A 24,449-nucleotide genomic window follows, 5' to 3' on the forward strand; every position below is an offset into this window, starting at 1 on the left:
GTTGAACGATTGGATAATTAATTTATTTTCCATTTACAGCAATGAGCTCTAAGAAGACTATTTGCACGCCATATTGCAAAAGCAAATGTGTCCAGGCGTACTGCATCAAGCCGAACGTCTGTCAATGTATTTCCGGCTATCGATTTGCCGACAATAGCACCAGCGTATGTGAACCAATTTGTGACGATACGGTGGTAGACTGCACCAATGGACGGTGCACACAACCTAATGTCTGCGAGTGTGACGAAGGCTACGTTCTTGCAATACGTGATGGGAGAATGGCATGCGAACCGAAGCCTTGTGAACGCGTCTGCGTGAATGGATTTTGCGTTGGAGACGATCAGTGCAGTTGCATGGAGGGATATCGGAAGTCAAGGGTCTATGATTTCATCTGTGAGCCAGTTTGTGATGAATGCGTCGGAGGAGTATGTATTGCTCCTGGGATATGCGTGTGCAAAGAAGGTTTCAGCGCAGGCGAAGATGGAACTTGCGAAGCGATTTGTACAAAGGTTGATTGCAGTAATGGAGTATGCCTCGGAGGTGACAGATGTCTGTGCAACGAAGGATTTCAATTGACGAAGAACTCAACAGGAATATTTGAATGTGCTCCTGTCTGCAGAACTAGTTGTGAAAATGGCCGATGTGTAGCTCCTGGACGCTGTGAATGCGATCAAGGATATCAAGTTGATGAAAGTTACGAATTTTGTTCTCCGATTTGTAATCCACCATGCGTCAATGGGGAATGCACAGATCCAGATCTGTGTGAATGTTACGAGGGTTTTGTTCTCAAAACCGAAAATTTATTCTACTCAAATCACATTTGCGTTCCATATTGCGATCCAAACATAGTGAATTGCAGTAATGGGTATTGTGGAGCAAATAACCTTTGTCAGTGTAACGAAGGATTCTTCTCGACTGTTGAGGATGGTGTAAGAACTTGTATAGCCATTCCTGAGCCTACAATATCGGAATGTGAAGTATCAAGTATATCTACCACAACTACTCAACCGGAATGCAACTACGATACTCCAGAACCATGCCCTCAAATAACGTGTCCAACTATTCCGGATTCAACTCCAGCCTCTATTTCTGATTATAGTTGTTCAGAACCGCCTCCATGTCCTGAAGTACAGTGCCCTACGACCATTCCAATTACAACGGAAGCCTACATGCCTTGTGAATGCCCTACTCAGGCTCCTTGCGCAGAAGTGATGTGTCCAACACAAGCCATGCAAGAATGTCCCTCTCCAAAACCTGACATTGAATACGAAGATATCATGCAGTATAAATGTGACGATAATTACGTAGACTGTAGTCATGGAACATGTCTTGGGTATAATATCTGTGAGTGCAATCCCGGTTATCGGAAAGTAATCGACGAGCAGGAATTGATTTCATGTGAGCCAGTTTGTGCACGGACCTGTGCGAATGGAATCTGTGTAGCGCCGAATGTATGCGAATGTTCCATTGGCTTTGCCGATCATGGCGATGGATTGTGTCGGCCCGTCTGTGGAGAACCATGCGTAAATGGGGAATGCGTTGCGCCAAATGTTTGCCGCTGCCTGGCTGGATATGAAGAGGAGTGGTATGGGATGTGTCGCAAGAAGTGTGACCCAGAATGTCGAAATGGGATTTGTGTTGATGGCACGTGCCTTTGTGACGAAGGTTATGAGCTGGACCTAGATAATGTTTGCGTGGAGGTCAAACTGCTGGAAGAAGTGGAAGATATTACGGAGGATGATTTGCCGCTAGTGGGAATTGTGAGTAGCAGGTTAGGTGTCGATTGTGGCGACGGATATGAGATGGTGGATGGGTTTGATGATTGTGTGCCGATTTGTAATGGTTGTGATGATGGAAACTGTGTTGCACCGGAAGTGTGTGAGTGTCATTATGGATTCGTTTGGAGGTACATCATGGGGGTCGGCTCATGCCAACGTGATACGGAAGCAAGCACTGAGAATATGCTCGAGGAGATGAGTAAAGTTGAAATTGCAGAGTTGGAAGCAGCACAGCAGATTGAGGTCCACAAGGACAACCAGTTCAGTTTCTTTTCGATTTTCAACCGTACGCACCTATTGATAGCCACTGTATCAGCGGCAGTTGCAGTGGGTCTGATGTTGGTATCATACTGGATTTGTTCGTATTTGAATAAGCCTGATCCGGTTAATGCCGAAGTAATAACAACTTAACATATTATGTTAAGGTATCTTCATTTTCATAAAAGGTAAGATTGAGACTTTTTTTTATCTATAAATACTTTGATAGGTTTTTAGGAATCAAAGGATTAGATCAGCAGCATTAGATCTAAGTTAATAATTAGAAAAAAGAATCGATATAGCGGAAATAAAAAATAATAAATAAAAATCAACCAGAAATAAAAAAAATTGAAAAAAAAATTTAAAAGCAGAAACCAGGATTCAGAAATTGAAAACAGAAATCGGGAATCAAAAGTCTTTATTAGAAATAAGAAATAAGGCAACCAGAAATAAAAAATAAGGATTAACAATCAGCAATAAAAAACCTGAAATCCGTGATCAGAAAACATAAATTAGAAACGTAAAACGAAAATACAAAATCAGATTTAAGAATTCAGACACAATCAGCAAATCAGAAAATCAGAAAATCAGAAAATCAGAAAATCAGAAAATCAGAAAATCAGAAAATCAGAAAATCAGAAAATCAGAAAATCAGAAAATCAGAAAATCAGAAAATCAGAAAATCAGAAAATCAGAAAATCAGAAAATCAGAAAATCAGAAAATCAGAAAATCAGAAAATCAGAAAATCAGAAAATCAGAAAATCAGAAAATCAGAAAATCAGAAAATCAGAAAATCAGAAAATCAGAAAATCAGAAAATCAGAAAATCAGAAAATCAGAAAATTCAGAAAATCAGAAAATCAGAAAATCAGAAAATCAGAAAATCAGAAAATCAGAAAATCAGAAAATCAGAAAATCAGAAAATCAGAAAATCAGAAAATCAGAAAATCAGAAAATCAGAAAATCAGAAAATCAGAAAATCAGAAAATCAGAAAATCAGAAAATCAGAAAATCAGAAAATCAGAAAATCAGAAAATCAGAAAATCAGAAAATCAGAAAATCTGAAAATCTGAAAATCTGAAAATCTGAAAATCTGAAAATCTGAAAATCTGAAAATCAGAAAATCGGAAAATCAGAAAATCGGAAAATCAGAAAATCAGAAAATCAGAAAATCAGAAAATCAGAAAATCAGAAAATCAGAAAATCAGAAAATCAGAAAATCAGAAAATCAGAAATTTTGAACACCTGGATAATGTTTAATTGATTTGCCGCTATTCCACCAGCAGGACTTGAAATGAAGAGAGTTTTCATGTAAGTGGATCGGTGGTTTGTAACAATTATGGAGACCCGCATTGGAAGATGCATGTTCCCTAGATTTACCGTAGATGAGCATTAATGAAAAAATAGAATGTTAGGAAAAAAATCAGAACAAAATAAATAAATTGGAAAAATTTGGGAAAACAGATAAATCAGAAAAAGAAGAAAACTAAAAAAAAACAGGTAAATTGGATAGTTTAAAAAAATCAGTAGAAAAGAAAAAAAAAATCAAGAGAAATCGGAAAAAGTTGAAAAATCAAAAAACAATTAACAAAATAAGTAATCCAGAAATCAAAAATTGAAAAAATAAGAAAAATCATAAAAAAATCAGAACAAAATAAATAAATTGAATAACAGATACTTTACTTACTTATGGATCCTGTACACCTCCGGTGGTGCAAAGGGCCGACTTGAAAGATCTCTATCCTGAGCGTTGCCCGGCTATCGCTTTAACCTGTTGCCAGGTTAGATTTCGGTCGACTTCTTTTATTTCTTTATTGAGGCTTCGCCGCCATGAGCCTCTGGGTCTGCCTCTGCTGCGATGTCCCGCTGGGTTCCAGTCTAATGCTTGTTTATAGATTTCGTTTCCGCCCCTACGTAGAGTTTGGCCGACCCAGCCCCACTTCCGATCCCGAATTTCTGTTGCTATCGGCCTCTGGTGACAACGACGATGGAGCTCGTTGTTTGAGATCCAATTGTGAGGCCACCAGGCCCGAATTATATACCGCAGACATCTGTTAATGAACACCTGCAGCCGTTTAGTGTTCTCCACTGATACACACCATGTTTCGCTAGCGTATAGCAGCACAGATTTCACATTAGAGTTGAAAATTCGTATTTTGGTGCGTTCACTTATCTGCCTGTTTTTCCAGATATTTCTTAAACTCGCAAAGGCAGCCCTTGCTTTCTTGATCCGTGCGCCTATGTCGATCTTGGTACCGCCGTCTGACGCCATTTGGCTACCAAGATATTGGAAGCTTTCAACATTCTCCACTGGTTGCCCGGCTACTGTGAAACTGGAAGGAGTCACCGTGCTTACATCCAACGATTTGGTTTTGTTGACGTTGATGACTAAACCTGCCGGGGAGGAGCGCTCGGCAAGGTCGTTGAGCTTACTCTGCATATCAGAGCGCCGTTGCGCGAGGAGTGCAACGTCATCAGCCAATTCGAAGTCGTTTAGGTGCTCCATGGTTATAGGCTGCCATAACAGCCCGCGGTTTGGTTCACGGTCAATCGCATCTACCAGAATCTCATCGATTACGATGAGGAACAGTAACGGTGATAGAATACATCCTTGCCTCACACCAGCTACGACCCGGATAGGGTCGGACAGGACCCCATTGTGCAGCACTCTACACGAAAAGGCCTCGTACTGTGCTTCGATGAGGCCGATGATTTTCTCAGGAACCGCCTTGCGTCTCAGGGCGCCCCACATATTCTCGTGATTGAGACGGTCGAAAGCTTTTTCGTAGTCAATGAATACCAAGTAAAGGGACTCTTGGAATTCGTTGACCTGCTCCAGAATTATGCGGAGCGTGACAATATGGTCCACACAGGATCTTCCGGCACGGAATCCGGCCTGCTGACGACGGAGAGTCGCATCGATCTTCTCCTGAATCCGGGCTAGGATAATTTTTCACAGAACTTTGAGAACGGTACACAGTAACATAATGCCTCGCCAGTTATCGCATACAGTCAGGTCACCCTTTTTGGGCACCTTCACTAAGATACCTTTCATCCAGTCGACCGGGAAAGTTGCGGTGTCCCAGATATTATGAAATAAACGATGCAGTAGTTGTGCGGATGTCATGGGGTCAGCTTTGAGCATCTCGGCTGATATGCGGTCGACCCCTGGGGCTTTATTCGATTTCATGCTTTGGATGGCTGTTTGAATCTCTAGCAGTGATGGAGCTTCGGTATTGACGCGTGTTATACGTCGGATCCTAGACAGATCATGCCGAGGTGGTGATGGCCTGGCTGGCACTTGAAAAAGTTGTTCGAAGTGCTCGAACCAGCGTTTCAGCTGGTCAGTTGGGTCGGTCAATAACTGATCATTCGCGTCTTTCCCAGGCATCGTTGCATTCATCTTCGCCCCGCTTAAGCGTCGTGAGATATCGTAGAGCAGGCGAATGTCCCCAGTTGCGGCGGCTCTCTCTCCTTCGTCGGCAGACTCTCTGCCCACGCTCGCTTGTCCCGTCGACATGAGCGTTTTACTTCCTTCTTAAGAACCGCGTATCGTCGACGGGCTAAGACTTTGGCTCCTCTGGTTTTTGATCGCTCTATCGCGGCTTTGGCTTCTCTTCGCTCCTCTATCTTCCTCCAGGTCTCATCGGTGATCCATTGTTTTCTCTGGGTGCGCAGTTCGCTCAGATTGTTCTCGCTGGTGGCGATGAAGGCATTCTTGATGGCGGTCTTCCACGCTGCCACCTTCCGGAATATCTGCAGCACGCGTCTCCAGTTCTTCAACGAAGGACCGTTTCACCGTGGCATCTTCCAGTCGGCGTGTGTTGAATCGTCGTCCAACTCTTTCCTCCTGCCGACGAATCCGCGCAATGCACAGGCGTATTTCGCCGATGAGGAGGTGATGATCAGACGCGATATCGGCACTACGTTTATTCCGTACATCAAGAAGGCTCCGTTTCCATTTTCGGCTGATGCAGATGTGGTCGATTTGATTTTCTGTAAAGCCGTCACGGGAGACCCACGTGACCTTGTGAACCGGTCGATGAGGGAAGAGCGATCCCCCGATCACCATGTCGTTATTACCACAAAATTCTGCGAACAGCTCTCCGTTTTCGCTCATTTCTCCGAGACCATGGCGTCCCATAATGCGCTCATGGTTCGAGTTGTCGGATCCGATCTTCGCATTGAAGTCGCCCAAACAGATCTTGATATCACCCTTCGGAATTCTATCTACGACGGCATTGAGTTGACTGTAGAAGTTCTCTTTGTCTTGCAGATCGGCAGCATCGGTTGGCGCATAACATTGGATTATAGTAAGGTTTCGGACCCGTGTTCTAAATCTGGCAACGATTATCCTTTCACTTATAGGTTCCCACTTCATAAGCGCAGAGTGTGCCTGAGCGCTTAGTAGGAAGCCAACTCCGCGATGCCGGGGAGCGTGTTCACCTCGTAAACCAGAGTATAGCAGAACTTGTCCCGACGGCGTTCTGTGTTCTCCAAAGTTTGGCCAACGGACTTCACTCAGTCCCAGGATCTCAAGCTTCATGCGGCGTGCCTCATTGGCAAGTTGTGCCAATTTACCCTGCTAGGCTAGGGTTAAAACGTTCCATGTTCCTATTCGTGTCCGTTGTTTCGCGCTAAGAGTCGTCGCCGTAAAATCAGGAATAGCATTTCATACTCAGCCGCTGGATGCCAGAACAGACGCTGTTGGAGCCGCACCTCCTTGGTGAACAGACGCTCGATCAGTCGGGTCAAATTTATTCAAAGTCCCACCCAACACCAGGGCTAGGCTAGTGCGCTTTTAGCGGCACACGGTCGCTTTGATAGGGCCTGCTTGGGGACACATGCAGCTTTTTATAGAAGTTCAACAGAGCCCACTGTCGAACCCCACCACATCCTAGGCAGACCCCACAGGACGCACCCTCTCACTCTAGCTGATGTCAGAAGGACAACAGTGCCCAGGCTGCACTACCAGCTAAGTACGCAACCCTTAGCTGGTGGTCAATTGTCATCGGAAGTCCCGTGGAAGCGTGAGTATTGGAACTTGTGAGGACCAGAGCTATGTTAGGCGCTCCTTCCCGGATGTCAACTCACCATTTCGCAGCCCACAGACAAAACAGATAGATCAGAAAAATTAGAAAAATAAAATTGGAAATAAAAAAATCCGACAGTTCGAAAAAAAATTGTTATCGGATGAATTTAAAAATTAGAAAAATATGAAAAATCATTAGAATAAAAAATAAAAAAAAAAAAAATCTAAAAAGAAACTCAAACAATAAAAAAATGTCTAAGACGAGTTAAATTACTTCATTTAATTCCACCAATTATTTTGATATCGTATTTCACAGTTGTGGTCGAAATACGTATCTGTAAAGATATCGAAATAATTGGTGGAATTAAATAGAGTTACTTAACTCGTCTTAGACTGTTGAATACATTCCACTAAAAAGAGCTTAAGATATTTTTCCAAAACAAATGGGAAAAACGAAAAAAATATAGAAAACAAAACTTGAAAATCAGAAAAATCACAAAAAAATAATAAAAATATTAGGAAAATGAAAAATCAGAGAAAAAAACATATCAGGAAGATAAAAAAAATTTAAAATATCAAAACAACAAAAAAAAAAAGAAGAAAAATTAAATTAAGAAATAAGAACCAAAAAAGAAATCTGAAAAATTAAAAGAAAACTAGAAGAATTAAATAATATCTGAATAAAAATAAATGAAGCGTAAAATTTAAAAAAAATTATAAAAAATCAGAGAAATTAAAAAAAAAATGGAAAAATTATAAAATTTAAAACGTGGTGGGATGGAATAGTAATGACCTCGTCATATGACAGGTAAAGACGTTCCACTTAATAATTATCATGAAACTTGAAGAAATTTCATGAATCATAAATTTGAAATTGGGTAATTGAAAAAGCAGTAAAATCATTAGACCTTCTTAACCCTTCCGTTACCAACCCCCGTTTGAAAACGAAAATAAAAATTCTTTTAGCTGTAACTGTTTTGTCTTTTGACATTTTTTTCGCAACTTTTACCAAAAGAAGCGGAATTTATTCAAGTTTCAGATGCTCTATGAATTTTTAGGACTGGCCACTTGATACCGGAGTTATTCCGGATTTAAAATGGGTGTTAGCTTTTTGCCATATGCCAGAACGCATATTTCGGAAATGATTATTTTAGATATTTTGAAGAGAAACGACACATAAACTATACCAAATTTGATCAGGAATTTGATCGTTTCGAAATATGGCCTGAATTCCGGAATCCAGACGTTCCGCCGGAACCTGTTACGGGGCCACTTTGCGGAAATAGGCGAATACCATCATGCAACCCATCAAACTTCATGATTTCAAAAGCTATGCCATTCTATGGTAGTTTTGTACTTCCTGGACCGTATTTGAACCGATTGGAACCGGTAAGCGCTTTAATCCAGACAAACAGACATAACACATTGAACATTCACTCATCAAATTCATCTTCGTACAAATATGAACGATATCTGTTGTTTTCACTTAGTTGGGCAAATCACGAATAAGATGGCGCTACTGAGCAAACGTCCAACTCGAGCAAATCCGATGCGTGCACCACTTGTAACCGATTGGCCAACTAATAATTATTTAATACTAGTCGACCCGGCAGACGTCGTCCTGCGTAGTAGGCGAAAATGCCCATGTGAAATTTCCATACGAATCCTAATTTTAGTTTTTCTTTATTTGCACAACTTTACGCGTAATTTTCGCATGAGGAAATATCATATAAACCCGTCGGAAACGGTATCGAACATATCTGCTGAAGAAATGAAGAAAATCCATCCAGCCGTTTTCGAGTTATGCGGATACGAACACAGACCATTTCATTTTTGCCTTTCTCGTACAACAAAGTTGTACCGAAAGGCTATCATTTCACTCCGAAAACGAACTTTTTATAGAAGCTTCTGAGACCCACAGTATAATATACCAATCGACTCAGCTCGACGAGCTGAGCACATGTCTGTCTGTCCGTGTGTATGTATGTGTGTGTGTATGTGTGTGCGTATGTGTGTGCACAAAAGCTATAAAAAACATTAGACAACTTTTCGTACAGTAATCCTTAACCGATTTTCTCGCAACAAGTTTTATTCGACAGGGGACAAAGTCTCGTTGATCACTATTGAATTTTATAACGATCGGTCATTGGGTTTAAAAGTTATGAAGAAAATTGTACATCGGACCATATAAACCCCATATAAGGTTGGTGCCTTAACTAAATGCGAGAAAGGTACCACCAACGCTAGGTGGATTAATCTGGGTTTTTATATATAAGACTAGTCGACCCGGCAGACGTTGTCCTGCATAGTAGGCGAGAATGTGCATTTCGAACTGCCCATGCAAAGTTCGCATAGGAATCATATTTTTAGTTTTCACGGTTTGCTCAACTTCACTTGTAATTTTCCTATTAGGAAATATCATATAAACCCGTCGGAAACTATAACGAATGTTTCTGCTGAAGAAATGAAAAAAATCCATCCAGCCGTTTTCGAGTTATGCGGATACGAACACAGACCATTTCATTTTTATATATAAGAAGAAGATAGATGGGCAGTAAATCAGTTAACTATTAGAATTTCATGAGTGTTATGTCTGTTTGTCTGTGGTTTTACCATGAACCGGTTCAATGGACAATTTTGGAAAATAAGCAAACCCCATCATGCGGCATACCAAACTTCATGATTTCAAAAATTATGGCATTCTATGGTAATTTTGTACTTCCTGGACCGTATTTGGACCGATTGGAACCGGTAAACTGATTTACCGAGTACCGGTTCAAGGGTCAATTTTGGGAAATAAGCAAACTCAAACCCAATGAGCAAACTTCATGATTTCAAAAGTTATGGGTTCTTATGGTATTTTTCTGTTTCCTGGACTATACTTGAACCGATAGGAATCGATAATAATTCAAGGATAAATTTTGGAAAATACGTAAATTCCATCATGCGGTATATCAAACTTCATGATTGGCATTTTTATGCTAGTTTTGTAAATCCTGGTCCATATTTGAACCGATTGGAATTGGTTGACAGGTAAGGTGACCAGACGTCCCGCGTTTCGCGGGACAGTCTCGCATTTTCGCCATTTGTCCCGCGCTGAAAAGAGTCCCGCGAAATGTCCCGCGTTTCACTTATTTCAAGATAATGTCCCGCGAAATAAAGAAATATTTAATAAATAGCAGTAACTTAGTAAACGTTCTTCAAGAACTTGATTTTGAAAATTTATTATATTGATTAATGATTTTCGATTTACGTCACATACAAAGCATCGAGGCTTGTTTAGCTCTTCCTTACTCTGTTTCTTACTAATGATAATTTTATTTAAGATGTAAGAAATATAATTTGGACGCAGAAAAGAGGTTTCCCCAAGGGTTTCTCATATTGTCATCTCGTCATTTGTATCTTTCCGTCTCCCACAAAATTATAACTATGGTAGTGCAACGCCGAGCGTCAGCACAAGCACTCACTTAAAACATGTGTTTGTTGGTTTCCAATTTTATTTCGTCCTAAACTCTAGTAAGTTTGAGGAATTTTGACAAGCCTGCTTTGGTGTATTCTAGTGATCCTAGTCAAATCCTCATGGACACGAGAACGAAGAAAGATGTTCAATTGGATACCTACTAAAAGAGCTATAATAAGTGAAATGGAAGATTTGAACGTGCTATTGTGAAATATTTTACTCAATCTGCAACAATAACGATGCTTTTAAAGTGAACAACTGAAATCATTTCAAAATTCACAGAAATAATAAATTTTCGACATTTTCGGCTATACAGTCTGCCTGCCAAATTTTTAAATTTTGTCCAACGTTTCGGCATCGGGTTCGATGTCTCCTTCAGGGAAAAAAAATGTTTGCTCTTTGTAATGGAACGCCTATCATACTTAACAAAAAGCGATCAATTTTTTTCTCCTGGAAGAAGACATCGAACCCGATGACGAAACGCTGGACAAAATTTAAAAATATGTTCTAATAAATCAGACTCCAACAATGCTCCTTTGGCTCAGATTCTGACAGTTCTCAATGCTCGATGATCTTTGAATGTAGGATCCCTCAAGGGCCCCGTACGCCTGTCACTGGCGAACAAAGCTCGTGTACTCTGCATCGAAGTTTAGAACCGGTGCAGCGGTGTTAGGGCGCAATGGTTAATGCGATACTACATCGTTATATTGCTACATGATTGAGTGTTTTCTTTTGATAAAATTTCGAAAACAAAAGTGTGCATACAAGTTACTTCGCCATAACAAAAAGGTGGTAGAAAATTAACACTGTTGTTTACATTTTAGAACCAAACCCAGAAGTCGCACATGTCGGGGTAGGGCTTCAGTGCTCCGTCTTCTCCCCCTGGGATCCCTAGCTCAACAATTTCAACTTACACCGTGTTCGTATGTTATTATTTCAATAAAAACTTCACTTGAAATCTGAGCAAGTTCGACGAATTTTAAGAAGCTCGGATCTTTTTTTGTTTCGAGCTTATGGACAAATTTATGATAAATCGTCTGTCAGTTTGCGGGGAATAATAAAAAAAAACTGAGTAAGATGTAGACATTTTAAGCTATTTTGAGCGCTCTGCCTAATTGCTTAAAACGAATAATATGATCACTTTGAATGTTAGCTAAATGAATCATGCAACCAATACAAATAAGTTTAACCATCAGTAACTCGCACCGCTGTAAAAAGTTGAACAGATTCATTCACAACAGAGGTAGGATTGTGTGATTGATCCAGGGTCAAGCGAGTCCCAGAGGGTTAATAAAATTTTAAAGTTTTGTCTTAAGCACATTTTTGAATAATAACAAGGATTTAAAAAAAATTGTCCCGCGCTGGCACAAAATATATCTGGTCACATTATAACAGGTGAAATTGGGCACTTGTTTAGAGGTCAATTTTGGGAAATAGGCACCGGAAATAGGAAATAAACACCGCATCCAGTTAGCCTTGCGTACAATACCGTCGCATTGCCAATCCAAAGATGGCGAGTTTGCTTCCCGGTCGATGCTTCTCGGGAGATGTTTTCGGGTGGAGAATATTATTGACACCCTGGGCACAGACAAACAGACATAACACTCGTGAAATTTTCACCATTCACTGATTTACTGATCAATTTAAATAATCATTAGTTAGCCAATCACTCACTCGTGGCGCGCGCATCGGATTCGCTCAAGTTTGACGTTTGCTCACTACCGCCATCTGGTTCGTGATTTACCCAACTTAGTGAAAGCAACAGATGTCGTTAGTGTTTGTACGACGATGAATTTGATGAAGGAATGTTCAATGTGTTATGTCTGTGCCCTGGGTATAATAGTATAATATACAGCAGCGGTTCTCAACCTGGGGTACATGTACCCCTGGGGGTACCTTCGCTGAACCCAGGGGGTACCTCGAACGAAATGCTTAATGGCGGATGATTTACCATTTTAATCAAAACTTATTCATAAAGTTTTGACAATTTTGTATTTTATTTTTATTTTTAAACTTTGACTTGTACATAATATGCATGGCCTATTGAATCCTGACCTCCACAACCAGTACAATGGATGAAGGGTTGAGAGACAAAAACATCAAAAGGGCAAAACCTCGAATGAACAAATTTTAAAAATCTTCTATGAAATCTACCAGGCTAAAACAGAATGTAATCTAATGTATAAAGTCTACAAATTTGAAAGCCTCCACTTGGGAGACATGAAAACTTTTTTCCGAAAAGCTCAGTTGCTTCGTTGCAAGAGAATTGGAAGAATCCTTCTACGCTTCTCGGAAGCCTCCTTCCAAGCAGCTCGGAAGCCTCCTTTCAAGTGACCCGGAAGCCTCATTTTAAGAGGTTCGAAAACTTTCTTTTAAGAGGCCCGGAAGCCAAGCTTTTTTCTATAATTTTTGTTTCTGCTTTTTCTTTCAAAAGGCTCGATGCCTTCTTTCAAAAGGCTCGAAGCCTTCCGGAATCCTTCCATAAAATGGCTCGTAAGGTCTTTCAAGAGGCCCGGAAGCCTTCTTTCAAGAGGCTCGGAAGCCTCCTTTCAAGAGGCTCAGAAGCCTCCTTTTAAGAGGCGCGGAAGCCACTTTTCAAGAGGCTCGGAAGCCTCCTTTCAAGAGGCTCGGAAGCTTCCTTTCAAGAGGCTCGGAAGCCTCCTTTCAAGAGGCTCGGAAGCCTCCTTTCAAGAGGCTCGGAAGCCTCCTTTCAAGAGGCTCGGAAGCCTCCTTTCAAGAGGCCTCAGAAGCCTCCTTCAAGAGGCCTGGAAGCCTCCTTTAAGAGGCTCGGAAGCCTCCTTTCAAGAGGCCTGGAAGCCTCATTTCAAGAGGCTCGGAAGCCTTCTTTCAAGAGGCTCAAGCCTCCTTTCAAGAGGCTTGGCAGTCTCTTTTCAAGAAGCTGGGACGCCTCTTTTCAAAAGGCTTGGAAGCCTCCTTTTAAGAGGCTCTGGAGCCTCCTTTCAAGAGGCTCAAAGCCTCCTTGCAAGAGGCTCAGCCTCCTTTCAAGAGGCTCAGAAGCCTCCTTTCAAGAGGCTCAGCCTCCTTCAAGAGGCCTGGAAGCCTCCTTTCAAGAGGCTCAGAAGCCTCCTTTCAAGAGGCCTGGAAGCCTCCTTTCAAGAGGCCTGGAAGCCTCCTTTCAAGAGGCTCAGAAGCCTCCTTCAAGAGGCCTGGAAGCCTCCTTTCAAGAGGCTCAGAGCCTCCCTTTCAAGAGGCTCAGGAAGCCTCCTTTCAAGAGGCCTGGAAGCCTCCTTCAAGAGGCCCAGAAGCCTCCTTTCAAGAGGCTCAGGCCTCCTTTCAAGAGGCCTGGAAGCCTCCTTTCAAGAGGCCTGGAAGCCTCCTTCAAGAGGCCTGGAAGCCTCCTTTCAAGAGGCTCAGAAGCCTCCTTTCAAGAGGCTCAAGCCTCCTTTCAAGAGGCCTCAAGCCTCCTTTCAAGAGGCTCAGAAGCCTCCTTTCAAGAGGCTCAGAAGCCTCCTTTCAAGAGGCTCAGAGCCTCCTTTCAAGAGGCCTGGAAGCCTCCTTCAAGAGGCCTGAAGCCTCCTTTCAAGAGGCCTCAAGGCCTCCTTTCAAGAGGCTCGGAAGCCTCCTTTCAAGACGCTCGGAAGCCTCCTTTCAAGAGGCTCGGAAGCCTCCTTTCAAGAGGCTCGGAAGCCTTCTTTCACGAGGCACGGAAGCCTCCTCTCAAGAGGCTCGGAAACCTCCTTTCAAGAGACTCGGAAGCCTCCTTTCAAGAGGCTCAGAAGCTTCCTTTCCAGAGCCTCCTTTCAAAAGGCTCGGAAGCCATATTTCAAGAGGCTCGGAAGCCTTTTTTCAAAAGGCTCGGAAGCCTCCTTTTGAGAGGCTCGGAAGCCTCCTTTTGAGAGGTCGGAAGCCTCCTTTTGAGAGGCTCGGAAGCCTCCTTTCAAGAGGCTCGGAAGCCCCTTCTTTCAAGAGGCTCGTAAGCCTCCTTTTAAGAGGCTCGGAAGCCACCTTTCAAGAGGCTCGGAAGCCTTCAATAGTCAAAACAGTCCCTACAGTGAGTCCCTCGATGTAAGAACTTAATTTTAATTGGGAAGATTAAAAAATGAAAATTTCAGAAAAGTTTATGGAGAGCCATATATTTCGTTAGTTTTCAGGTCTATTTTTCATATACTTGAAGAGTAACGATTATTTTTATTTACAGCAAAAAATCATAGGGGGTACCTCAATTAATGCAAAAGTTCGAAGGGGTACCTCTCAAGAAAAAGGTTGAGAACCGCTGATATACAGTATAATTGTATCAAAAAATGCATACTCAGGCAGTTATAAAGCAGAATCGCCATCTTCGACCAGAGGTCGCACAGAATGAATACTTAACACCTAGCATGAGACAACGGACAGGACATTTATACAACACACATTTAAACGAAAGTTTCCTCCTGACCAAGGCAGGAATGGAACCCATACTACACAGCAAATGCGTCTAGACGATTGACGTCGCCAACCGCACGGCCAAGAAGCTCACAATTGATGGGTATACAACAATTTTCAATAATTAATTTGTACCAGCCAGTCTAGGTAACAGTGACTTTCATTCACTGCCCGATCCCCAGAAAAGAGGTACGGCAAAGACGAACGCTTCGATAATTTAATTATTCTCAAATGGCCCTCGCACACTTCAACACCTGTCAAAAAAATTTCACACTTGTCGCAGCCTAGCGATAACATTCGGATTCCGTTTCTTTCCTATCTGCTTTCGCACACACGCTGCTCCCTTCCTCTATACGAGCAGTATCGAGACCGATATGCCAATAAAATTAAATTTCAATGAATAATTGCAGTAATGGTCATAGAATACTAAGTTGAAAAGCGAGCCAAGATCCAGCTAGAATGTGGAGTTATTGAAAATGAAGAGGAAAATCATGTGTCATACCAAACATCATGTTTTCGAAAGATATTGCATTATATGATTCACTAGCGGACCCGACGAACTTTGTTTCGCCTAAAATAATTTATTTTCTGCTTAGTTATTAAAAATTTATGTTTCATTTCTATGGGAGGCCCCCTTTCCAAAGGAGGGAGGGGTCTCGAACCATCTTAAGAACCTTCTCCGGCCCAAAAACCTCTGCATACAAATTTTCACGCCGATCGGTTCAGTAGTTTCGGAGTCTATAAGGTTCAGACAGACAGAAATTCATTTTTATGTATATAGAAGAAAAGAGATTTGTATTTTCTGGGTAACATTGTTTTTTCATTCGACCAGTACCAGTACCAGTACAAACATTCCAAGGTTCAAATATTGCCCATGGAGTGAAAAACTATCCGTCTACCGGTCCAATCGGTTCAAATGCGATCCAGGAAGTACGAAACTACCATAGAATGGCATAGCTTTTGAAATCATGAAGTTGGATACGCCCCATGATAGGGTTGCTTATTTCCCAAAATTGTCCCTTAAACCGGTACTCGGTAAATCAGTTTACCGGTTCCAATCGGTTCAAATACGGTCCAGGAAGTACAAAACTACCATAGAATGTCATAAATTTTGAAATCATGAAGTTTACTATGCCGCATGATGGGGTTTGAACCGATGCATGGTAAAACCGTTTACCGGTTTCAATCGGTTCAAATACGGTCCAGGAAATATAAAACTACTATAGAATACCATCTCGCGTCGCGTTTTATTAGTGAGAATACCATAACTTTTGAAATCATGAAGTTTGATGGGTCGCATGATGGTATTCGCCTATTTCCGTAAAGTGACACCGTCCGGCGGAACGTCCAGATTCCGGAATACAGGCCATATTTCGGACCGATCATATTCTTGATCAAATTTGGTGTAGTTTATGCGTCGTTTCTATTCAGAATATCTAAAATAATCATTTCCGAAGTATGCGTTCTGGCATATGACCAGAAGCTAACACCCATTTTAAATCCGGAATAACTCCGGTATCAAGTGGCCAGTCCTAAAAATTTATAGAGCACCTGAAACTCGATAAATTCCGCTTCTTTTGGTGAAAGTTGCGAAAAAAAATGTCAAAAGACAAAAAAGTTACAGCCACAAAGATTTTTATTTTCGTTTTCAAAAGGGGGGTTGGTAACGGAAGGGTTAACCGTGCAGTAAGATGTGCAAGTCCATGCTGAAAGTGGCTGGGTTTGATTTCCGGTCCGGTCTAGGAAATTGTTTCGACTTCCCTGGGCGTAACAGTATCATCATGTTAGCCTCATGATAAACGAATACAGTAATATCCCGATTTTATCACCTGGGAAATGTAAAAAAATGAAAAAAAAAATATTTTCAAGTTTTTAATTCATTTCGCAAATATGAACCAGTTTGTGCCTTGGAAAGGTGAAATTCGTGAACGGTTCCCCCTTTTTGTCGAAAAGGTCCAAAAATCCTTGACATGTACTTAGTAATGATTTATAATAAACCACAGGCGGTGAAATTTATCTCATAAAATCGAAGGTAGACAAAATCATGGAGTGACAAAATCGGGTTGACGCTGTACACTTTGCTTACCAACTTTGCAGTTAATAACTGAGAAAGTGCTTAATGAACATCAAGCTGCAAGGTGGCAATGTTCCAAGAGAGTTCCAGAAAAAAAACAAAAAAATAAAAAAAATAATCAAAATAAGTAAATCAGAAATCAAAAATTGAAAAGAAATCAAATATTTAAAAAAATTAGACATATCAGAAAAACCTCCTTTTTATCTACTTCTTCATTGGCATAAAAATGTGCAAATTTAGTTAAATTTAAAAATTGAAGAAAATAAAGAAACATCGGAAGAAATAAAAAAATATGAAAGCAGGAAAATCAGTCAAATCAGAGAAATAAGAAAATACGAACCGATAAGAAAATTAAGAAAATCAAAAGAATTGGAAATATGAAAAATCTAAAAAAATAAAAATATTTAAAAAATTAAAAAAACAACGGAGAAATTAGAGAAATTGAAAATAATTAAAAAATAGAAAAAATAGATAAATCAGAAAATTCAAAGAATTTAGAATTGAGAAAATTATTAAAAATATCAAAAATATTCACAATCAGAAATTAGAAATCCATGGTTCCAAGTCCAAAATCTGCATTAAAAGGTTCCAAGTTAAAAGTTTTCCTAGCCCAAGTTCCAAGTCCGAAGTTCCAAGCTTTAAATCCCAAGCCCTGAGTCTCAAATTCCAAGTTCCAAGTTTCAAGACCCAAGTTACAAGTTCCATGCCTCGAGTCCCAATACAAATACTCAAAGTTTCACATCCCAAGTCAAAAGTCTAAAGTGACAAGCCCCAATTCCCAAGCTCTAATCCATATTTCAAGTTTTAAGTTCCAAAAACCAGACTCTAAACCCTAAATCTTATATAACAAGCCATAATATCCAAGTTCTAAGTTACATGTCCCAAGTCCCAAGCTTCAAGTTTAAACTCAAAAGTCCTTGCTTCTAAATTTTAACACACAAGTCAGAGGGTCGTTAAACAGATGCCAGATGTAAAACTTAGATTACAGAAAAAATAAACAAATATCAAAACGAAATTGGCATTGAAATCTCATAGTGATTAAGTGTATATGAATTAGATTTCTTTTGATAGTTTGTCCATTCCAAGCATTGGGAACAGAATGATTCAATTTTTAGTGAATTAGGAAGAAATCTCTGTTTGAAATCCAGAAAGATTTCATCGATTCTACGATTTGTTTGAACTAATATTTTGTCTTTCTTTCACAGTATTCATCAGTGCCACGTATACAAATATTCGTTATATTTATTCAATGGTTTCGTTTTCGCTTATTAAAATAAATAAACAACAGTACGCATTCGTTGTTGTAATCTAGACTTGCCTCCAACGTTATTCTATGTACAATTACTCTGATGACATCCATCAAATCAGGCACTCGATCCCCAATCATTCAATAATCTCTTGACGATCATCAAACACTAAATCTGTCCTCTTCGTCCTTTCCGCCGACGTCCAGCGGTGTCTGTGGCATAAAGTAGACGCAATTCTCTTTCCTCTCTGTGGGAAAAAGAACGACCAGATTATAATCATTGTAATCGGTGGTGCGTGATGGCGCCCGGTTCGAAGACCGGCGAGTGTTACCGAGCTTGCCGACATGATAATCCTTGCGCTTGTTGCGTAGGACAATCATGGTTATGAGGGCGGCGGTCATGAGGACCGCCACCACCACCAGCGGGACCATATACTTGATGTATGCTACGTTGTAGATCAGGCTATGGCTGGGAATAAAGAATTTTGTTTGAAGAGTACAGAGGATAATTACAATTCTCATAAGTTACCTATGACTATCAACTTTGTAGATGATCTCCGGTATCAACTGACATCGCGTATCATCTTCTTCGCTCTGCTGATACCCAGCGAAGCATTCGCAGACTCCCGGAGCCACACAGTGGCCGTGTGAACAGCCGTCCTCCCCACAATCGGGTTCACACATGTTGACATCCATGGTTCTTTTGAATCCTGGGAAGCAGTCACATCTTCCCGGTTCATTGCAATATCCATTGACACAATCCTGAGTACAAATGGCTTTGCATCCATGATCCTTCGTTAACTCAAAGCCGTCGTTGCAAATACATTCTCCGGGGGCTGTACATTGCCCATTCGAACATCCCTCGGCGCACCATGGCTCACACGTCATTTTCGTTTTGTCAATATTGTAGAAACCTTCAACACATTTGCAAATACCTGCCACACAAATTCCGTTGGTACACTTATTTTTGCAAGCCTTCTGACGTTCTTTTGTAGCCAGTTCTATTTTGAACAGCTCGCTTTCGCATCGGTGCAGACTACCTTCTTCAAAAACGTATCCTGCCAAACATCTGCACTCGTTGGGCCCTACACAGAGGCCATTCAAACATCCGAACTCACATGCCGGCTCACACTGGCTTGGGTCGTTAACATTCTCATAGCCCTCGAAACATCTACAGCGGTTATCCCCTGCACAGACTCCATTAAGGCAAGGCTTCTCACAGTACGGTTGACAATTGAACTCATCACCCGCGGCAGGTTGGAAGCCCACATTACAGAAACATTTACCTTCCTCGCAATTTCCATTTCGGCAATTAGCTTCACATAAACTTTGCTTCAGTTGTATCTTGAAACGGTTAACTTCATCTGTCCGTAGGCAAATATGCGAACTTTCGTTATAGAACTCATAGCCTTGATCGCATTCGCAGCGATTCGGCAGCACACACGTTCCGTTCCTGCAAGACGGCTCGCATAGCGCTTCACATCGATGGTTTTCTCCTGCAGGATTGACATAACCCATTGAGCACTGGCAATAACCTTGCTCGCATGCCCCATTGCTGCACCATTTTGCACACATCTTCTCCATCAGTAGTCGTTCCTTCTCCGCTCGAATCTCTTCAATCGATTGACACTTCGTACGACTTCCATCCACAAAGTCATACCCATCGTCGCACTGGCAAATATTCGGTTGTACACATCGTCCATTTATGCAGCCACTTTCGTATTCGTAGTCGTCTTCACAAATTGGCTCACAAAACGAAGCATTGCCCAGTGAAAGCCGGTAGTTTTCGTAGCAAAGACATTCTCCTCCGATGCAGTCTCCATTGATGCAACCATCTGGACATGTCTTCTCACATAAGCCAACGGCATTCATAATGTAACCTCGATGGCAGTTACACTTCGCTTGCCCATCGCAAAATCCGTGAAGGCACTTCGCTCGGCATAATTCTATCGGATCCACACAGGCATCGTCATCTTTCACGTAGCCAGGATTACACTCACATGTGTTCGGTGCTACGCAAGCCCCATTTTCACAATCGTCTTCGCAAACCGGCAAGCACTCGAACAGTGAGTTGATATCGGTGTAGTTATATCCCGGCAAACAAGTGCACGAATTCGGCCCGGTACACCTGGCGTTTTTGCACTCTTCCTCGCATATCGGAACGCAATCACCTGCAATCAAATCATAGCCTCTATCGCAGACGCACACCTCCGGGCGAACACAATGACCCAAAGAGCACTTTTCACAAAGCGCAATGCATTCATCTGCGATTTTCCCGTAACCCTTGTGACAAATGCACTTCCCTGGAGCAATACAGTTCCCATTTTGACAACCATTGGAGCAAACTGGTTGACACAAATGGTACCCCGTTGAGTTCTCATTGGAATACCCGTCATAGCATTCGCACTGATTCGGTGCACCGCATTCCCCGTTGATGCACTGCTCATTACAGATCGGAACACACGTTCCGTTCATATCCTCGTAACCTTTCTCACAAGGTTCGACAGTCGTTGTGCTTATCCGGTCCATAACACATTTCCCCAATTCATCTTTTTCATATTCCAAATCACAAAGGCACTCATTCGGCCCTATGCACCTTCCGTTGGGACATCCATCGTCGCAAACGGGTTCACAGATCTGTCGATCGTTCACGGAACGCAATTCGTAGCCCTCTCTACAAAGGCAAACGTTCGGTTCCAAGCAGTATCCCGCATCGCCGCCACAGTTGTTACACTCCGCTAGGCAGCTTCCGTTCATTGCGTGATAGTATCCGGTGTTACACTGACAGTAGCCCGGTTTGATGCAGAATCCGTTGTCGCAGCCTTTGCAGTGCGGAATGCATCTGAAAAGAGGTGAAAAGCTCATTAAAACAGATCAGCAAGCTGTTGAAACTATTTCAGTTTACCTAAAATTGGACAATCTCTCGAATCCATCGTTACACGTGCAATAGTTTGGTGCGGTACATTTGGAGTTTTCGCATGGCGTCGTACATACCGGATTGCACTTGTTTTTGCTGCGGACGTATCCTTTGCAGCATTTGTTGCGCGCGACCATCACATTTTTGCCGTTTTTCCTCACGTATTCTATCTTGCTGAAAGACGATGTATCAGTTTGTTGAAATTATTTTCTAATTTTACATTATTCGTTCGATTTTCAAATGAATGCAACTAATAATTTTTCATGTGAATTTCTGTGGAATGAAGAGAATAGATCATATGGGTTTGAAATATTGAATATTGAATTGAATTTAAAATTGAACGCATTTTCATGACGCGTAGTTAACGTAAATTGATCGTACCTTTACGGGGCCCTCCTTAGCCGTGGGGTAAGATGCGCGGTTACAAAGCAAGATTGGATATTGTTTCGACTTCCCTGGGCATAAAAGTATCATCGTGTTAGCCTCATGATATACGAATGCAGAAATGGTAACCTGGCTTAGAAACCTTGCAGTTAATAACTGTGGAAGTGCTTAATGAACACTGAGCTGCGAGGCGGCTCTGTCCCAGTGTGGGGATGTAATGTCAATAAGAAGAAGAAGAAGATTGCCGTACCTTTAGAGGAGACTGGGAGACTTGAGCCTCTTTTTTCATAGCCGATGTATCACAGCCAAAAATAAATAAACTTATAATGTTAAAAAAAGATAGTTTTATAAGTGTTTTTTTTCTCGCTCGTTCGCTGTGTTTACGTTTTCGCTTCGTCGCGTTGGCGTTATATTCTCCCGGACCCGCCATTGGAGACTCGGTGCCGCTATGGGGAATCAGGTAGCCAAAAATGAGAATATCGACTTTCTCCGATTTGTAATTCAAGTTGACCTACTAAATGCTAATGTTTTGGAGGATTAAACCCCAGAATATCAGCACTCAAAGCCATATGCTTATCAAGATATAGGCATCAGAATCAGACACTTTTTAGTTCTTGAAAAATCAATGCATTATTCAACTGCCAATATATCCGGCTACAGTAGCTTGTTTCCAACTTTTCAAAAAGCTTCTAAAAGCTTGTATCGTAGACTTTCGAAGAACGGGTAGAATGTGGGAAAATAGGAAGTAAAACATCCGAATACGACACGACCAAAAAAATTTTTTTTTCGTACAAAAAGTTCCATACAAAAAAAATGTCTCAAAGTTGCGCTTAGCGACTACCCCTACGTCTTTCTTTGGTCCTCACAGAAGGCATTAAAATAATATTCAGCTGCTTATGGTTGTAAATCTGCGATTCCGAACACTTTTTCGAAAAAAAGTCATAATTTTGTAACATTGAATATGGGTATTCCTAAAATACACGGCAGACTGCGATGGGCTGGATACCAATTTCATACGTATACCAAAAGAGCATCAAGAACAGTTAAAATAGGGATAGTTTTTTCATTATTCTTTATTACCGAGACTTTCAGCCCGAGGCTGGCTCGTCTCGTAATAAAGAGAGTAGATAGGGGAAGTGGGGGTAACACGCCCATAGGGGTTAAAACGCGCCACCCCTGAATAAGATTAAATATCCCCATTGTGATTATTTTAAATAGTCTATACGATGAATCAATGGAAAATATTGCCATTGGATACATATATTTCATGATTTTTCTCTAGTTACACATGAAAAACTCGAAAAAATGATTTTTGCGTGTTTTGATGCAATTCTAGCTCGGTGAAATTTAGTCTTTCTATCGCTGTTATTCATTGGTAAATTGAAAATTGAGCCATGAGCCATGCTGCTTACTCGTGTTCTTTATGTTCCACACGAAATCGTCGTCAAAATTTGTCTTAAAACGATTTGATGGGCCTTCAAACTTCTGAGGTCGGTGTGGGGCAGTACGCCCATGCTCGTATGACCGAAACAGCTGAAACATTCGGTTAATTGCCTTAATGTAGGCAATTAAAATGAAAATCAGTACGATAAACACATGCGCGTTTTAACCCATCCACTGGCGCATCTCACCCCGCATGGTTTCAAAATCAATATTTTTCGGGTGCTTTTTAAAAATCAAATTTCTGTGCAATAAAATGTACAATTAGATATCTGTCATCGGTAGTCAGTCGCAGATATGCTGTTCTTTAGTATGCGCTGATGAAAACTGGCTGAAATGGTGGTTTTCATTGATAAAAATGGCATTTTCCTTAACGTGGGCGTCCTACCCCCAGTTCCCCTAACACGGAAAGTGCCGTAGGCTTCGTGGTAGGGTGTGTACAGCTATATGACACTCCATTAGGCGCAGGCTCACCAAGAGGATGCAACTCAGTATCTATCAAGTATCAAGTAAATGAATATGAAAAAAAGCAATAGAGAAACAATGAGGAATGGCTTGACACAGAATTTGAATTAGAAGAATTTTTTCATACTGGAACAGAGCTAAAGATATTAAAGGAAGCGTACCTGAAAAGAAAACAACTTATACAGAAAACGCTTCATAGCTTTGTTGTGAGGGTCGATCAGCCAAGGCAAGGCGGAGCCGGATCAAGAACAACTGGAAGCACTTGTCGAAGAGCGTTTTCGAATCCAAATTAGGTAAAGGCGAGGTGTTAAGTAAAGCACTAGATGTCAACGAAGAGCTAATACACCGGTTCTAGAACATTCTGATCGCGATAAACTGCCAAAAGTCAATCAATTCTGAAAAGCTAGACCGTTATTGTAAAGCAACATACCGGTTATACTTGCAGCTGTATGATTGGTATAAAATTCCTGCTACGGTGCATAAAGCCTTTGCCCATGCTCTGGGGATAGAATAATTCATTCACCAGCACCTTTTGGAATTTTGGCTGAAGAAGCAGCTGAGTGTCAGTATAGGCACTTAAAAAATGTCGGACTCATCATGCCAGGAAGCTTCAAGAGAGGATAATTTACATGACGTTTTCATTCGTGCTATGAACTTGTCGGATCCTTTGAGTTGAGGGAGCAACTTAGTTAACCGACTTCAAAATAAATTTAATCTGTAATATCCAGAAGGTGTTCAAAGTTTGTTAGTGACTGAAAGTTCCTGCAGTACAGCAGATTCGAGTACAGTGAAAAATGCCCTAGCACATATTTTAATCGATCGTTAAGAAATATGACGATTTTGTTGAGGATGTTCATGTACATAATGATTAAATAAATGTTGTTTCAGTATACTTGTACATTTTGAAGCTTTTATTACATGGAGTTTGTATAGTTTTCATATAGCTTTATATTGTATTCCCTTTATTTGTTTTGGAGTTAAGAGTCTGAACCAATTTGAGAAATCCTTC

At 41.1% G+C, this 24,449-nt stretch overlaps 2 protein-coding genes across 3 annotated transcripts in view; one reads left to right on the plus strand and one right to left on the minus strand.

Moving 5' to 3' along the window:
- The window catches only part of LOC134213540 (multiple epidermal growth factor-like domains protein 10), a 30,646-nt gene extending 12,345 nt beyond the window's left edge, over positions 1 to 18,301 (plus strand). For both annotated transcript variants that reach the window (XM_062692678.1, XM_062692677.1), the window contains 2 exons: positions 40 to 2,224; positions 18,194 to 18,301. In XM_062692678.1, coding sequence (XP_062548662.1) covers positions 40 to 2,189 — 2,150 coding nt within the window. In that variant the 3' untranslated portion in view covers positions 2,190 to 2,224; positions 18,194 to 18,301. The remainder of the gene's footprint in view (positions 1 to 39; positions 2,225 to 18,193) is intronic.
- The window catches only part of LOC134210338 (fibrillin-1-like), a 57,870-nt gene continuing 51,633 nt past the window's right edge, over positions 18,213 to 24,449 (minus strand). Inside the window, exons 5-8 of the mRNA XM_062686388.1 lie at positions 21,140 to 21,325; positions 18,764 to 21,076; positions 18,567 to 18,703; positions 18,213 to 18,482 (exon numbers count right to left, since the gene is read on the minus strand). Of these exons, the coding sequence (XP_062542372.1) occupies positions 18,397 to 18,482; positions 18,567 to 18,703; positions 18,764 to 21,076; positions 21,140 to 21,325 (2,722 nt within the window). The 3' untranslated portion in view covers positions 18,213 to 18,396. The remainder of the gene's footprint in view (positions 18,483 to 18,566; positions 18,704 to 18,763; positions 21,077 to 21,139; positions 21,326 to 24,449) is intronic.

Source organism: Armigeres subalbatus, chromosome 2, assembly GCF_024139115.2.
Source record: "Armigeres subalbatus isolate Guangzhou_Male chromosome 2, GZ_Asu_2, whole genome shotgun sequence".
NCBI classification, from domain to species: Eukaryota; Metazoa; Arthropoda; class Insecta; order Diptera; family Culicidae; genus Armigeres; species Armigeres subalbatus.